Genomic DNA, 17,858 nt, shown 5'->3' with positions numbered 1-17,858 from the left:
AGAGTTTTACATTTTCCATTTGTGCATCATCAGATATCCCGGCATCTACTGCCATGGTTTGTGCGGTGGCTGTGGTTTAGGGTGGAACCACGAGCAGCTTCGTGAAAGATCAAACCCCGGGGGGGAAGCTTCTGCGTTGGGTCTTTCACAACAAGGTGGTTTGTGAGTTATTTTGAACTCCATTCAGCTCTGGCGAATTTGTTTGGCTTGTTTTTTTACACGGTTTTTTCTGTTTGCACATAGTCACTTCAAGATGTTTTCTTGTTCATGATTTTTGTTTGTTGCGGTTGCACCCGATTCAAGAGCCGAATGGCTCACAGGGCTATACCTAATACATGAAACTGAAATGAAAAATTTAACTCAAACGGTTTACCCCATATTCTTGTACATGGAAATTGCGTTTTCAGTTCCATACAGCGTTACAGCCGTTTCAATACGGGCCAAAACAAGTTTGTCTATTTGTTTGGGTTCTTGGTTCTTTCGGTATTGTCACGTAGAAGGGAAATAATAAAATAATAAAAATAAAACTTAATAAAATAATCCTCACGACGTTTCGGCCACAACGCAAGCAGCCGCTATCTACCCGACAGACCTGTTCTTCATCTGAGGACGGCTGCTTGCGTTGTGGCCGAAACGTCGTGAGAATTATTTAATTATGTTTTCTTTTTATTATTTTATTATTTCCCTTCTACGTGACTTTACCGAAAGAACCAAGAAGATGAATCCCTGCAGTCACGAAAGCTTTAAATCGAAATGTATTTGTTTGTGTTTCTCCCTTATGATGGAACTTTGTAGGATGAACGTTGAGATGCATAAGGGGCACGGTGTCACCTATAGGGGTCTTAATTGGTCTGTAAAATGTAGGCACTGATGGGAGTTAACAGCTATGCGCCACTGTCAACGCAACAGCGGCGGCAAATAATTTGCTTATTCAAGAGACGTGAATGGGCTTTGGGCAGTCATTGGCGGGTCTGGACGCGGTGATGGCCGTTGTGGTCGAGAGTGGCGGCAAGAGTGGCAGTCAAAGGAGGGTTGAGGGAGAAACGCGTTCGAGAGAGGACATCACCTCGTGTTCGAGTTGGATTTCTACACCGCGAGACCGGTGAGAGATGGCGACGACGTTGGGTGAGAGAGAGCGAGAAAGAGAGAGGCATTCATCCAGCAGTGGCAATATCGTAGAGACTAGAAAACAAGAGGTCGGCATTTTTGTTGATGAATTCAGAGGGCCCAGCATGGAAACCACGAATCACTCTGCGGGGAGTTTTTTTTGCGCACCGCCGAGTTGGTGTTCACGCACGCGGCCCCTGCCGCGGTCGACCAATCAGAGAGGGCGATGCTGGCGGGCGAGTCTATTGTCGAGCGCAGCGGGGGGGGGGGTGAGGTTATTCCAACGTGGATTTAGCGCGACGACGCCGCGTTTGGTAACACTCCGTCTTATTTCGTTACAGCGAAAGGTAAAGTCACGTTCGTTCGCTTGGGCTTTGTGGCAATTTCGTCGACGCTTCTCTCGCGTGGCGGTTGAAAGTTTTTTTTTTAATTCCTCCTCTATCCCTCCCAATGCGTTGCTTTTGAACGTGGAGCCCAACGTGAGGCCTACCTCAGGCCTGGCCCTCCGCCGCCCTTCGGCGTTCCCAGACCGCGCCCGCCACAGTCGTAATCCGCCACCCCGCCGCCCCGAGCCCCGAGCTCCTAGCCCCGCACGGCTTGTCGCTCCATCGCCTTCACCGCCGGCTGATTGCGACTCGCGCCGCGTCTCTCGGCTTGAAACTCTCCGCTCGGCCCGGCGGTGAGAACTCGACGAGTTGGTTGCGTTACGCGCAAAGGGACCAGTGCAGGTTGTTTTTTTTTTACACCGCCACCACCACCACCGCAGCAACAATCGTTGTACGCTTAAACCACTAATTGGTGCTCGTTTTAACGACCTTGGAAGGAGACTGATGATGGTGATGATAGGATGGTCGCAGCTGACAATGGGGGCAGCTCCACATTTTACTCTGATGGGTGGTGTAGGATCAGTCTGTGCGTAGGACAGCCATTATGGACAATCACAAATTGGTACCTGGTTTATTGATGGAAGGATGATGATGGTGATGATAGGATGGTCGCAGCTGACAATGGTGGCAACGTCACATTTCACTTTTCGTAGTGGGGGATCAGTTTCTGCATAAGACAACCATTATTGACAACCACAAATTAGTACTTAATTTGTAGATGTAAGTATGATGATGATGATAGGAAGTCAGTCACCATATTCACTGTCAGTGGTGGAAATGGCATCTTTGCACGGCGGCTATCCGGAATAGGACAACCACTGGCTTAACCACAAACGAATGCGTATTTTATTGACCTTGGAAATGTGAAGTTAACGACGATGGGCTTTGTATATTTCGTGAAGAGATTTTTTGTGGAAGTGGGATGGTTAATGGGAACGACGCACCGAGTCTCAGCTCAGACACCGCAATTGCCATTTCACTCTGACTTCTGAAACAGATCGAAATAGCCCAGTGGGCTCTTTAACCTGGCTAGATTAAACGTTTATAGTTGACTTATTTTGTTGTCGCGCACACTTGCGAGTGCAGGCCATCACGAACGCGCGGCGATCACACGTGGCAAGCTATTTAGGAACAACGCTCTTATGAGGCATCCCTTAGGATCGGGGATGCTGACCATCTGCAGCCAGTAACTGGGTTCCAGGTCTTCTGGTTGGAGGGCCCCCCGGTGAAAGTCCACTGGCCGTATCCGCTGCAAGAGGTTTGTGCACGGGTCCAGCAGCAGATAGCCGTGGGCTAAAACGAATTTTTTTTTTATTTGACCAGGTAAGGCCCACTGAGCTATGTAGCTCTTTTTCAGAAGCAACCTGGCGACAAATGATAGCTCAACGAAGCGGCTTATCTTGAGGACATTTATAGCAGAGGTCGCAACCGGGTACCCGATACCCGTACCCTACCCGATACCCGGCCGTTTGCGACCCTGGTGCGGCCGAGTACGGGTAGGCCGTGAGTCACTGGTGAGTCACCGTTTGTCACTCATTTCGGGTAGGGTACGGGTAGGGAACGGGTACCCATACCCGGCCGGGTACGGGTACCCATTTGCGACCCTGGTGCGGCCGGGTACGGGTAAGGAATCAAAACCCATTTGCGATCTCTGATTTATAGCAGCCGAATACTCTAAACGCGTGTTTCTAAATGCGGAGGGAAAAACCGGACGACCCGGAGATAAATCCATGCGACCACAGGGAGAGTCGGGATCGAATCCACAACCTCCTGCATACCAGGGGAGTTAACATCTCGCTACCATGGTGCCAACTACCTTGGTTCAGGCCCAGTCAGCACTGCTTAGCTTCCGAGATCCGACGAGACTGGGAAGATTCATCTCGATTTGGTCCCTTTGACAAACGTTTCTCGAGATGGCCATGTAACTCAGAGGTTCTAACACTGAGCCAGGACTGTTAGTAGTCTGGGTTCTCAAGTGTAGCGAGGTGATGATCTCAGCCTGGTCACTAGTGACTGCAGAAACGCGATCAAATTAATTGTGGTTCTCACACAATTTGCCGAAATTCCAGCTTGGAAAATAAAAATCGCAGTTTGACTCTTACACGACAAACATTACGGATGGCAAAGTACTGTGTGAAACAGGTAATTTGAAGGGATATCAGAAGTAGTTTTGTGATGTCCGTTTCTGTGGACCCATTCTCCAACAGAGGACTGCACTGCTCCTTGAGAGTTCTGATTGTGTACTTCATTTCATGGTGAAAGCACAGTCGGGATAAAACCGATAATTTCTCGGCATCGGCAGAATAATATGGCGTGCGCGGCGGTGCTGGCCGCGGATCCGGACCCGCGCGGGGACTTCCCGGCGTGGCTGGCGACGCGCGGCATGAAGCCCACGTTCACCGACGCCATGGAGCGTGAGCTGGGCATCAGCGACTATGAGGAGCTGCTGGCGTGCGCCGAGGACGCGCAGGTGACGGCCGAGCTGCTGGGCACCGCCCGCGACCGCCTGCCCTTCGCCTTCTACGCCGTGCTGCGCCGCCTCGTCAGGGCCGTGAGCCCCCCTGGCGGCGCCGAGGGCCACGGGACGCCGTCGACGGCGGCGGCAGTGGCGCGGCAGCAGCAGCCGGAGTTGGCGCCGCTGCTCGACGCAATCGTGGCGACGCTCGACCGGCTCGGCAAGGAGCTGCTCCGCTCGGCGGAGAAGTTTGTCTCTCTCGAGTCGGTGCTGTGCCCGCGCTCGTCCGCCAACATGTGCCACTCGGACGGCGGCGACGGTGAGCGGTGTTGGCGAACGAGGCGACCGGATGGCGCCTGAAATTTCTCCTGGAAGTTTTGACAGAAGGGGGCAGTGGCATGGGACCGGTGTGGCGCTTCTCTGCGAGCTTGACGATTGCAACACATTTATCAATTTCGCAAAAACACTTTATTTGAATTAATGCTTTGCTTATTTCATTAAAAGAAGCTAATTGTTACGTCTGCGTGTTCTGGCCCCTCGTGGCTCGGTCATCCTGCTGGCGGTTTAGTTTCTACGCTCTAAACCGATATAGCCGTGCCCTCTCTTTCTCGTTTTCTTTTCCGTCAACTAGAGCCGGCGCGCTTCGCGGGAGACTCGGCGCTGCCGGGCGAAGGTCGCGACTTGGCGGAGGGCGACTTGGCGGAGGGCGTCGCCGCTGGACGACCGCTCAAGGTGGAGCCTGCCGAGGACGGTGGGTTCCTGCCCGCCGTGCCACGTTCCCCTCGTTGGCCCATCTTCAATCGGCGCCATTCCACCGCAGCCAACTCAATCGTCCCGGGGCAGATTATCCGGCTCGCCGATGAAGCGCGCTCCGTGCACGCAAAAATGTTAACGAAGCGTGTTCACGTGGGCCGGGTTGGTTTGATTATTTAAAGCTGCTCCTCACTCGTTGGGGACCTGTGGCTCGGAGCCCATGTGACCACAAACACTTAATCAAATAAAGTGATTTAAGAAGCAAACAAACAGACGACACATTCGAAGTCTTCATCCCAATTCTGTGTAGGAAACCTATACAAATGCGTTTCCAAAGTGTAATTTTTGTACCGTTATCCGTCCGTTCATACCGTTGGAACAGCAGCAGCCTGACCCTCGTCTTGTCTCGCCCCCCCACTCCCAGAGGAGCTCTATGACGAGCAGGTGGACACCGCCATCCCCTCGGAGAACAACTGTGACGTGGCACGCGAGGAGGAGGCGCATGCCACCACCCTTCAGCACGAGCACACCGGCGCTGCCGGCCGTGCCGGTGAGGCAGACACGTTTCTTTTGTACCGTCAGTCGAAAGCTGCCCCATATTAGGAAGCCACTGGAGCTATGCACTTTTAAATAATCTAGATTGAAAGCTCTTTTCTTTTAGAACTGCTTTTTATGTTTAGTTTGTTGTCCTTCCCCTGTTGGCTACGTATGGTGTGAAAGAAATACGAGAATCTTACTCGGCCGTCGTGGTGTAAATGTGAGCACAATGGGTTTGCAATACAGAGTCCGCCGGGTTCAGTCTCCCCGCGCAGCAGTCAGAAAAATGGACAAGCTTGGTTTAGCACGTAGGCTTTCGCGACCAATATTTTTCATGATAAAGATCGCGTTATTTATAAATGTGTCGCAACCCTCCACCACCCATAAAGGCCAGTCTGTAAAAAATGTGTCACGTTGACAAAAGACAAATTGTTCACTACTTTAGCCCACCGGTGTGTTGAAGAGTCAATCTACAGCATCATCGGGCGATTTGCCAGAATCGTGAAGCCCTCCACCTGCAACCAGTCTTAAATAGAGCAGCAGCAGTGTGACGTCATCATTTAACCCAATCAGCTGCAGAGATCAGAGGCGGAGTGGGGGGCATTGTAATTATATAATACGTTTGTAATCAGTTAATTGTTATGATTAATAATCAGTTGTAGATTAGTAATCAGTTGTAATGTGTATTATTTAATAACTGAACTACCCAATCAGGCGCAGAGATCAGAGGCGGAGGGGGGGTGTTGTAATTATATAATAGATTAGTAATCAGTTAATTGTTATGATTAGTAATCAGTTGTAGATTAGTAATCAGTTGTAATGTGTATTATTTAATAACTGAACCATCCAATCACTATACCCAATCAGTTGCAGAAATCAGAGGTGGGGGGGGGGGGGTTATTGTAATTATATACTACGTTTGTAATCGGTTAATTAGTATGTGTTTCCCCTATAAGGAATTGTAATGTGTATTATTTAATAATACGCTTCCAGGCCGCACTAAGCCTGGAGCTGTCAGAGCGATTAAAGTTATTTGTATTTCTCTCAATTTCAGTGGATTCTCTCATTAGTCTTGGCCAGTAATAATTCGTTTTACACAACACTTCAATGTTATCAAGCTTCTTTAAATGCCCACTCCCCCCCGGTTTTCCCGATCGACAAACCTTGGTGAATCCATTTCCACTGCTGGATGGACAGAGGCGGATGGTGGGCGGTGAGATTTAAGAAACTTGCCCTGTTGTTTCAGCTGCCGTGCCAGCAGATGCTGCCATGGTATCATGGTTAGCATACTGGCCTTGCAATCCAGAGGTCGCCGGTCACAGAGTACAACTTTTCCACTGACATGTCAGAGTTGCGGCAGCACGGGTGGTTTTCCGCTGGTTATTTTCCGTTCTAAGCCGGAACCAGATCGTGAAATGATGCCAGAGGCAGGGTTAGTGATGCAGTCGTCGCGTGTGACGTTAGTCAGCACAGATCGACGAGTTCCCACGTCGCCTGCACGCACCTCGGCTCGTTTGTTGCGTTGGCGGCACGGCCCTGGTTCTGCGGCGGGCTGGCTCGACACTGTTGTGCAGCGGGAATAAGAGGGTTGCACCTCTCCATCTCTTTCAGAAGCGTACTCCGAGGACGCCGACCCGCACCCCATGCACACGTGGGACGAGCAGGAGGCACGGCTGCAGCGTCTCGCCGACTGGACCCGCTCGGACAAAATCTTCTACAGCATCGGCGGCGTGCGAGCCTTCCACGGCCGCCCCTTCGTGACGGCGCCGCCGCCACCGCCGCCGCCGCCACCGCCGACGATGGCTATGGCCAACACCACCAACAGCCCGCGACGGCGGCCATTGCACCCGCCGGGGGAAGTCGGCGGAGCGGCGACGGACGCGGCGGCGGTGGCGGCGGTGATGGCCGGCTCGTCGTCCCGGCTGCACCGGTGCGACTTCTGCGGACGCGACTTCAAGACGCGGCAGTACCTGTGCAAGCACCGGCGCACGCACACGGGCGAGAAGCCGCACAACTGCGAGGTGTGCGGCAAGGCCTTCTCGGACCTCAGCAACCTGGTGCGGCACCGCAGCATGCACACGGGGCAGAAGCCCTTTGAGTGCGAGCTGTGCGGCCTCGCCTTTCGCCTCAAGCACCACCTCACCGACCACCGGCGCACGCACTGGCGCAAGGTGGCGGCCACGCTCGGGTTCACGCCCGGCACGAGGGGCCGCGGCCGCGGCCGCGGCGGCGGCGACTGACAGTGAGAAGATGGCGGCGGGGCGGAGACGTGCGGGAAGTGTGAGGACGTAGGGACGTACGTGGAGATACGAGGGAGATGCGGAAACACGGGCCGTGTGGAGTCTTGGGCCGTCGAGGGGGGCGGGGGGGAGACGCGGCAGACGGAGGAGACGCGGGAACGCGTGGCTCCGTGTAACCCAGTTCCAGAATCCAGGCTGCACCTGGGGCCAAGGCTCCACGGGGGCATCACCCGTCTCGTTTGCTACTGCATGGTGTATCCGTGAACGATTGGAGTCGCATGTACAGTGTTGCAGTGCGAATGTACACTTGCTTATGTATGCGCGTGTGTTCTTAGTGCGCGTGGGGAGCGGTAGTGTAGCGGGTAGTGCACATCGCTACTAACCTGGCAGCCTCGAGTTAAATTCCCGGCCGCGGTCAAACACCACGTTCTTGGGACCGGGCTCGGCATGGCGACGCCATCTGGACAGGGCCGCCTGGCGACGTCTCGTGGGGACCGCTACTCTCTGGCCAGGGGCAAGCGACTGGTGATGATGATGATGAGTTAACACTGGTGGCAAGTGATACCTGCACTGGTTCTTGGCTTCCCATAGATCAACTCTCCATTCAATGAGCACTTAGGAGACAAAGGCGGCCAGGCGTTGGTTCTGGGCACACACCGCCGCATCTTGCGCCATGATAGAGCTTATTCGGTGCTTGCATTACCGCACTTCCTCCAACAGTCGATGGGGCTTGACAGGGCTCTTTGTGAGTGTGTGGGTTTGTGGGTGTTATACTGGCACGTGTTTGCTGTTTGGCCAAAACAAGCCGTGTGAAAATATCTTGAAAGCAAGAGGCATTTGTCCCCATTAAAAGAAGGTGTGGCATCTTCTTGGTTCTTTCGGTAAAGTCACGTAGAATGGAAATAAAATAATAAAAATAAGACATAATAAAATTATTCTCACGACGTTTCGGCCACAATGCAAGCAGCTACGTGACTTTACCGAAAGAACCAAGAAGATGAATCCCTGCAGTCACGAAAGCTTTAAATCGAAATTTAAGGTGTGACATTTCTAGGTAAATATTTAAATTACTTGTCATTATTTCAATGATTGTTATTATTTTGAGAAATAGCGATTTAATTTGTTTTATCCAGGAAGGTGTCACAAAGTCTTAATAATTATGTATTTGAGATCTTGCGTGGGATGTTTGCCCAGTTAATGTTTTGAGTGTTTTCATGTTTGCATGTGGAAGGAATATACAGGGCTCAGAGAAAACCCACTGCGCATACGAATGGAGATATGCTCACCAAACTCCCCCTACGCGGTCAGCTTTATCACACTGCCATTTGCTCTACTACCTCTTTTTGCTGTTGTCATTTTCACGAAAACGTTATCCCAATTGTGCTATCGTTATCTTAAAGGCTACTGACAGATCGTTCGCAGAGCGCGAAGTGGAGTATGTTCCACACATTCTTATCTCCAGTGGTAGCCAATGTTTTCATGGAAAAATTTGAGACAGATGCCATCCAGACATCCATCCTACTCCCTTGTGGAAGAGATGCGTGGGTGACACGTTCGTCATCTGGCCACATGGCCTGCCAGCTCTGATTCTTCAACCACATCAATTCCAAAGACCCAGCCATCAAATTCACCATGGAGGTGGAAATGGATGGCAAGTTACCATTCTTGGATGTGTTTATCGAAAAGAGACCAGATGGCTCATTGGGACACTCTGTCTTCAGGAAAGCCACCCACACGGATGCATATCTAAAGCCTGACTCCAACCACCATCCAGCCCAGAAAAATCATCTCATCAAAACTCTACACCACAGGGCTCGTTGCATTTCCGAACATCACCACCTAGCCAGTGAACTGGAGCACATACACCAAGCCCTCAAGACGAATGGATATTCGGATCGCATAATCCGTAAAACTGCACACCCCAACCGTTGGGAGAGAACCACCTGAGGACGAAATCAAAACCATCACCTTGCCATACATAGCAGGGGTCACCAAAAAGATTTCCAAAATCATGAGCAAACACAAGATCCAGGTCCGATTCAACACAGTACATAACATTTGTGATCTGATTCCATCTGTGAAGGATGTGATCTACAAACTAAGCTGTCTGCGGCAGTAGTTACATTGGGGAAACTAAGCGAGATGTCTCAGACCGTGTTTGCGAACACAAGGCAGATCTAAAACACGGTAGGACCAACACCTCTGCCGTGGCTGATCATTGTTTTAACGCTGTGGGCACACATGAAATAGATTTCTCCAAGACAAAGGTACTCTGCAAACCCACTGGCTATCAGATATATAAACACAGACAATTTCAACCGAGAAGATGGTTACAAACTGAGCAATCGTTGGAAGGACATTTTTATCCAGGTAAAGTCATAACTGGCTGTGATGCTTCCATCCTACCTGCCTATGTTAGCAGTTATTTCCGACTCTCTGAGTTACATTACCTTGTTAAATGTCTTTACATTAACAGGCTAAATGTCTCACTAGCATAGCTGCTGCTCCCTTTTCCTAGATGCAGCGGTGGTGCTCGTTGTTTAAAAATTCCATCTCTAGCCCCGCCCACTTACCCTTGGGTTGTACCCATCTAAAACCTTTATAACCTTTGGCTGCAGTAGCTCTCTCGCTATATTTATTCCTGCCTCAGCAGTCCGCCTGCTGTATTTTTTCACCTGTAGACGGATTTCTTGTGTTGCGATCGAAACGTCGTGATTTTTATTTTTCTACTTACGTGACTTGACAGAAAGACCCAAAGAGTATACATTCTAGATCGCAGCACTTTCCCACCTGCTTTGCGTATGAGTGAAGTTCGTTGCATGACAGTCAAACCGATATTTCAATTCTCAGAGGTGGAATTTAGCTCAACTAGCGCAGGCAATAGTGACCTGGGCTGAGACCAACTCAATTGTTGTGCTTGAGAATCAACAACCGGCGGCTGCCTGGATTCGAACCAAGGGCCTCAGCGTTGCCAGCTCAATGCTCCGACCTCGGATCCTGCGTGAGTGCCGCTTATAGGCATCGCTTCACTGCCCCCCACGGTCGGTGTTAATGTGAGGTACAGGAGCTCACTACCGCGCTGTGTGTGTGCGCGCGCGCGTGCAAATGGTATTGCAAATGCGCACGTCCGGCGTATTAGTACAAGCATCTTGTGTGTCACCGTGTCCTCGATCTAACGTGAGTCGATATAGCACGCTCTGCACATAATCGTTTTATATGCGTGCCCCTAAACATTTTCGAGAATCGGCTATAAATGTTTTAATCTCGCTCGCCCAAACTCTGTGAAGAGCGGGCAATCTGATCATGACATTGCCGTTGGCACTTTGCACGGTGGCCCAACAGTTAGTTAGCTTAAGCTTAACCTATTATCGGTAATTACTATCTTGACACATTACTTCTGGGCCACCGTCTATATTAGTGCTGAGTCGATGATGAATCAAATATCCTTTGTATGCTGGAAACTCGCGGCAGGACGAATGATGGCATTGTTGTTACCGTTGGTTGTCGATGACGTTGTAAACTCTGTTATCCCAACGCTGAGAACAGTGCTTGAGCCTCACGCAAATTACTTGGAAATTGTGTAAAAAAACAAACTCTTTTATTGATCGATTGATCTAAACGGTAGTTAAGATTATTTTAATGGCTGATAGTTGTTGGTTTCATTCGCGTACGCTCGTAACACGCATTACACACTTATTGGAATCATCCCCACGAGTGGACGCACTTATTCTGCTGTTCCGTGAGTGACCGTTCGCTCATTTCTAACCACGTCGCCGCGGGGTATTTTAGACGTGATCATTTTCGTGCGAGCGAGACCTATGGCTGGTTGCGTAAAAGCACCTTCAAGGGAGACCCACCGACAGCACAACTACGTCTAATAGCTCTTGTAGCTATAACTCGATGCTGCTCGTCGTGGGCTGTCCAACAAAAGAAAAACGGAGTTAATACTCTTTGGTTCTTTCGGTAAAGCCGCATAGGTATATGTGTTGCGATCGAAGCGTCGTGATTTATTTTATTTTCCACCTACGTGACTTTACGGAAAGAACCAAAGAGTATGGATTCCTGCAGTCACGAAAGCTTCAAATCAAGATGAAAAACGGAGTTATCCACACAACATCCATAAATCCGTTACGCAGACAAATATCTGCAACCTTTTATTCGTAATAAAGTTCTGCAGTGCGTTGAATAGTGTCTCGTATTTAAGCTGCCTCGGGCTTATAGTTCTTCATGTGCCACAACCAGGGCCGGATTAAGGTTGTTGTCGGCGCTTGGCACTTCTGTTTCGTAGGCCTGCAGTGATAATTCTCTGCAGTGGGTGTACTGTTGCTCATGTTACGAATACCGCCGCTGTCACTCGCTTGTTTCACGCGTGTTTCGTCCAGCCGCTCGACAGATATTGTGACCGATACGTTCGTCATTTAGTCTGTGCCCTATTTCGATGGGAGCGCGCGCTGTGTGTGCCGCAGATAAACAGATTTAATTTGAGATTATTGAAAGAAAAAGTAAGCCTAAAACTATTATCAGCGAACATTTATTTAACTGTGATTATCATATCGGATGACGCAGCTTTAAGAAGGTGCCGATAACAATTTCAATGTTCTGATGGGATGACCGCATTGCAAGGGCCATATTGCTTTACTTTCGTTTCGGCTTAAAGATTTGTGTGACTTATTTTAGGTGTAATACGCTTCACTTATTAGTGAACAGCTTGTTACCAACAGTGCCGGATTAAGGTAATGCGGGGCCTGTAGCATGATGTTATAAAGGGGCCCTAAATAAACATACAAATATGAAAACACATTTTTTACTTGCATAGTAAAGTAATTGTATTTTTTCATTTCCTATACAGCCACAGATAATACGACAAATTGCTAACCTTAAACACCCAGTCGTTCATAAAAGTTGAAGGCAGTATAGTACTATAGTAATAGAGTGCAGATTCACTGAACCAGAATTGGTAGCTTGAAATCATTTGGCGCGGAGCCCGTAGCATCTACTACTACTACTGCTACTAGGATAACCCGGCACTGGTTACCACTGCAAAGAAATTGTGATGAGCAGCCATTTCAATATATTTATTGAAGAAGATATCTTGCTTACATTTTTATCATACATACAAAATTAAAAAGCAGAGTCAAAAATGTGTTTCATAGGCCTTTTAGTTTTCGTAGGCCCTAGGCACGGTGCCTACTGTGGTCTATTTGATAACACGACCTTGGTGGCAACCACACAGGGACGAAGGGACAAGCGGCAAGAGGACATCTCCTCTTAAGATTTCTCGTAACTTTAGCAATACCCGTAATCAGAACTCGGTTACTACACTTTACAGGAAAATCTTATCCTAAACCGAACATGACGTACTCTTAGGTTTGTTTTCGGTAAAGTCACGTAGGTAAAAAATAAAATTAAAATTAATAAAAGTAAAATAATTTTACTTTGATTAATTTAAATTTTATTAATAAAAGTAAAATAATTAAAATTAATAAAAGTTAAATAATTTTACTTTGATTAATTTTATTTTTTACCTACGTGACTTTACCGAAAAAAAACCTAAGAGGTATGAATCCTTGCAGTCACGAAAGCTTCAAATCTAGAATTAACGAACATGACGTTGCTTCGATGCCGTAATACATTCTGTACACTGGTGCCAGATTCCCATCTTGACGTAATGACCGAAAATGCGTCGCATAGACGACTTTCCCCGTTGTTTTGTGGCGACGGATGAGATTCGGCGCATTACCTCCAAATGTCAGGTGAAAAGCAACATTCGTCAACAGCGCTTGGATAGATGGCTGACAACTATTTAGCTGTGCAAGGCAAGGCGCTGGCGGTTAGCGTGTGCGTGTGTAATGTCCGAGTTGTATCAATGTGCACGATGCAGTATTTGTTGCCAGGCAGATTTTGAGTTGGAAATTAGGAAAATTCGTGCATTTCGCATGCATTAAGTTACACTTTTCAACGTCTTTGTGCTAGGAAGTATATACGTAGAACAGACGTCAGCGGTTAACTGTCAAGGGCAAAAACACATTTGAATGTTGCAAATATTGTAATTAGTTTCGCTTTGGTTTGCATTTCCGAAGCTTTGGACAACGGTTTAAATGATTTGGCCGCTTCTCAATAAGGCGAGTCCCTAGCAGAAACACACTTTATACTGCTGTTTGGTTCATATTGGATCATGGATACGAGAAGTTGGATCATCTTTATGAGGATCCGACTAATGTGTGGCATGTGGGTGTCAATGCCCGGTGTGTGGCTGTAAAAGTCTTTAGTTTATGACTTTTCGTAGCATATTTGACATTTTATGCGAATGTCTAGAACGGAGTGCATGCGAGGAAGCCAAGTCATCTCCTGCAGTCAGTAACAGTGTGCCAAATTGCCAAAACCGAGCGGTGTGATTCTATTAAACACAAAACTTTGGGGTTTTTTTTACAGCTGAAATTAGTATTACCCATGAGTGTTAAGTTGCAGCAGCAGTGAAAATAAATACTGTTTATACCGTGGTAAATTGTTATCCATGGCGGGTTTTTCCCCCCCTTTAATTGTTTGTACGTGATGTGTCCCTTTCCCCGTTGGCCTCAAAGCTCAAGTGAGGGGGGCGGGGGGGTCATTGTGGTTGTGTCACAGATGCCGAACCAGCACCGCTGATTAAAGATCAACGTTGATGATAATTGTTTTTTTACCCTTCTATCTGGCAACAAAACTGACACCTTTTTTACGAGGAGTCATGTTTGCATAGACCACAATACCTGCAGCCATAATGCAAACAAAAAAAAACATAACTCTGATAATGTATGCACTGTCCTTGAAGTTTATTGGTCCACACCCGAGACAGCTTTTCTTAGAGCTTAGTCTCACATGGGTTGGACCAGATGACGCCAAAAGGCGCACAGCTCAAAGACAATGCACCATCAAAGTATGAGAGCTCGGGGTAAGCATTTACACCATGAAGGACAGTGCATATGAAGTATAGTAAACTACGGCGGGAAACCACTTGACGGGTAGCACACTTTATTCACACTTGGGTTGTCACAATAACACGTGTTGTCACTACAGCTCACGCTACACGTTCCACCTGACACGTGTGGTATCTACAGCTCACGCTACACGTTCCACCTGACACGGGTGGTAACTACAGCTCACGCTACACGTTCCACCTGACACGGATGGTAACTACAGCTCACGCTACCCGTTCCACCCGGCTACACACACACGGGCATTCCAGCCCCGTAGCATCCGGGGGAACCTCTAGACCCACCCCCGCTTGGGTACGGATCACGACCACTGGGTCCCACGGCCCGGTCCTCACACGGACGTCCGGCCCCCGGGTCCCAAGGTCCCGCCTCTGAGCCACACAGGGCCCCGGTCCCCACAAGGACAGCGGGACTAGGTGTCTCAGGGCCCTATCTCTTCCTCCTCCGTCTTTCGTCTTCACTGGTCACCAACTTCTCCCCGAGCGCCCGCGCGCACCGCCTTATATAGCCCTCCGCTCCAAGGAGACGGAGCCTATGCGGACCGCGATGTGAGCACCCACCCTAGCCGACCAATCATCACGCGCTGCCACACGATCCCTTCTTGTGTCAGCGCACAACCAATCACCACGCGCTGCCACACGATCCATCACTGTCAGCGCGCGTCACCAACACACAGCCAATTACCATCACATAACCCATGACCCCGCGCTGACCTACGATCCCTCACCGTCAGCGCGCGTCACCAACACACAGCCAATCACCACGCGCTACCCCACGATCCGTACTACCAGCGCGTATCACCACTACACATACATTATCAGAGTTATGTGTTTTTTTGTTTGCATTATGACTGCAGGTATTGTGGTCTATGCAAACATGACTTCTCGTAAAAAAGGTGTCAGTTTTGTTGCCAGATAAAAGGGTAAAAAACCAATTATCATATTTTTTACTGGCAAATGAGGTACCAATGGTGGAAACAACGTTGATGTTCAGCCAGGCTTTTATTTAGTCGGGTCAGTGCAGTGGCGTGGAGAAAGACTATGGTGGTTGGAGTGGAAGAGTGGACCGGGGTTAACTCCGCGGGCATGTTTAGCGCAGAGGTCAGAACACCTAATTTACACCACTGAGAACCAGGGTTTGAATCCAGACAGCTGTGAATCAAGCAGTTCCTCGGGTAGTGACACATGAATGGTGGCGCAAAAAATCATTGGGCGCAGTTGTCCAGGTGACGGCTTGATTTGTTTGGTGGTGGAGGGTGCGTAGCTCTATTTGACATATGCACGATCTAACTCCCAACAACAAAACGCATCACGAATCATGAATTGATATTCTCAGTCACCAATGACCGCACCACAAAACCCATCGCATTAAATTTGGATGAAAGTAACCAACTAGAACATGTTATTGCGCACTCTTGAGTCCAGTCCATCACAAACGCGAATTGATCACACGTCGAATTCGGCTCTCTGAAACAACCACTCCGTTTTGAGTCTGTTGCGGAACTGGCTCAGCTGGGAGCGTGTTCCAGCTTTTTGAACCGGAGTCGATTTGGGTCTGTTAAAAGCCGGTACGCACCAATCTGCGAGATAGGACGCAGCAGATTGATGATCGCTAAGGAGATGGAGCGGTCAGAGTGCGTAAAGGAGTGAGATGGATCGTAGAACTGTGAGTGATAGCGTCCCTTTAGAGTGGGGGAGGGGGGAGGGGTGCCTTCATCCAGCAGTGGATGAACCATGGCTGAAAATGACCACGCATTGTGTTTGTACGAGCACGTGTGTGCAGACAGAGACAACTATTATAGAAGCTAATGTTTTCATTGACGCCCCCATTAGATTTCAAGTTTTCGTGACTGCAGGGATCCACACTCTTTGGTTCTTTTGGTAAAGTCACGTCGGGCTACTATCAAAGGTTTGTTCATGAAGCCATCCAGATATATAAACATAGAGAACTTCAACCGAGAAGATGGATACAAATTGAGCAATCATTGGAAGGATGTTATTAACCAGGTAAAACATTAACTGCTTTATGGTGTTGCCTTCGAATCCGCATCTCCAGTTTATTCAGCCTCCCACTCCCCCCCCCCCCACGGCATTTTGTCTGCTCGTCCCCTAAACGCTCTCGCAGCCCCTTGTCACAGCAGCCCTTTTTCCCACTTCAGAAATTGTTTCTTTCAATTTTTCAAGTTACATTTATTAGGTATAGCCCTGTGAGCCATGCAGCTCTTGAGCCGGGTGCAACCGCAACCAACAAAATATGAACAGAGAACGTCTTAAAGCGACGACGCGCAACAGAAACATCTTGGATAAACCAGCAAATCTTGCAGAAAAAAACCCACCGTATTACAACGCTGTGTGCAAAAATCCCAGTGTGATGCAAGTCAAACAATAACAACTGTAAGATATCTTATTGGTTCTTTCGGTAAAGTCAAGTAGAAGGGAAGTAATAAAATAATAAAAAGAAAACATAATAAAATGTTTTATTTTTAAAATAATAAAAATAAAACATAATAAAAAATTTATTTTTATTATTTTATTACTTCCCTTCTACGTGACTTTACCGAAAGAACCAAGAAGATGAATCCCTGCAGTCACGAAAGCTTTAAATCGAAACCATAAGACAATTTAGATTATAGTTATCAGGCCAACTCCGCACTTCCGCAAGAAACATGGCTTAACCATGTTTTCGAAATCACCAAAATGACGGATGCTTGTGTTGCGCCCGAAACGTCGTGATTATATTCATTTTCACCTACGTAACTTTACCGAAAGAACCAAAGAGCATGGATCCCTGCAGTCACGAAAACTTGAAATCTAGATTGCTCCGCTCGTTGTTGTGAGCTCCGCTGGTCTTGCCCTCCGTTTGTTGTTGCTGGAGGGGCGACTGCCCCCAAATGCCCAGCAGCAGCAGCGTCCTCCTCCACAGAGGCCGATCTTGACACCGCTGGGGTGACCAGTGGGCAGGTGCCACTCAGCTCCACGTTGTCCTCCCGTGCGCCCACACAGACACGGGGGCGGGGGTGGGGTGTAGGAGGGGGCGGTGTAGGAGGGGGCGGGCGGAGGAGGGTGCAGGATTAGGAGGGGGGGCGGGAGTAGGAGGGGGGGCAGGAGGAGGGGGAGGGGTAGGGGGGGTGTAGGAGGGGGCGGGAGTAGAAGGGGGGGGAGTAGGAGGGGGGCAGGAGGAGGAAGGAGGGGGGGTAGGAGGGGGAGGGAGTAGGAGGGGGTGGGAGTAGGAGGGGCGGGAGGACGAGGGGGCGGGAGGACGAGGGGGGGTAGGAGGGGGGGTGGGAGGGGGGAGAAGGAGGGGAGGGGGGTGTAGAAGGGGGGGCGGGCGGAGGAGGAGGGGGAGTAGGAGGGGCGGGGGACTCGCCGACCAATCAAGAGGCTCCTTGTTGCGGGCGGGGTGAAAGGTC

The 17,858-nt window shown here is 49.2% G+C and overlaps 1 protein-coding gene across 4 annotated transcripts; it reads left to right on the top strand.

Moving 5' to 3' along the window:
• Window positions 1-673: 673 nt before the first annotated feature.
• Window positions 674-14,146, top strand: LOC144733254 (uncharacterized). Of its 4 annotated transcripts, none has more exons than XM_078615035.1 (5): window positions 674-1,454; window positions 3,796-4,267; window positions 4,580-4,699; window positions 5,126-5,251; window positions 6,853-14,146. In XM_078615035.1, the coding sequence occupies exons 1-5, from the start codon at window positions 1,110-1,112 to the stop codon at window positions 7,476-7,478; spliced, it is 1,689 nt and encodes a 562-aa protein (XP_078471161.1). In that variant the 5' UTR covers window positions 674-1,109; the 3' UTR covers window positions 7,479-14,146. The 4 variants fall into 4 exon arrangements, with proteins under 4 accessions (XP_078471161.1, XP_078471160.1, XP_078471162.1 ...); XM_078615034.1 differs by having other exon boundaries at window positions 1,362-1,454; window positions 6,850-13,983; XM_078615036.1 differs by having other exon boundaries at window positions 1,367-1,786; window positions 6,850-13,983.
• Window positions 14,147-17,858: the final 3,712 nt, after the last annotated feature.

Source organism: Lampetra planeri, chromosome 46 (assembly GCF_965212315.1).
Source record: "Lampetra planeri chromosome 46, kcLamPlan1.2.h2, whole genome shotgun sequence".
NCBI classification, from domain to species: domain Eukaryota; kingdom Metazoa; phylum Chordata; class Hyperoartia; order Petromyzontiformes; family Petromyzontidae; genus Lampetra; species Lampetra planeri.
The sequence above is the reverse complement of the archived record's forward strand: the minus strand, read 5'-3'. Positions and strand labels throughout refer to the sequence as shown.

Excerpts from the sequence above, each read along its gene's own strand:
- LOC144733254 (XM_078615035.1), top strand. The coding sequence starts at position 1,110 with ATGGCGACGACGTTGGGTGAGAGAGAGCGAGAAAGAGAGAGGCATTCA. Across the intron at positions 1,455-3,795 it reads TTATTTCGTTACAGCGAAAG|AATAATATGGCGTGCGCGGC; the intron begins GTAAAGTCACGT and ends CGGCATCGGCAG. Across the intron at positions 5,252-6,852 it reads CGGCGCTGCCGGCCGTGCCG|CGTACTCCGAGGACGCCGAC; the intron begins GTGAGGCAGACA and ends CTCTTTCAGAAG.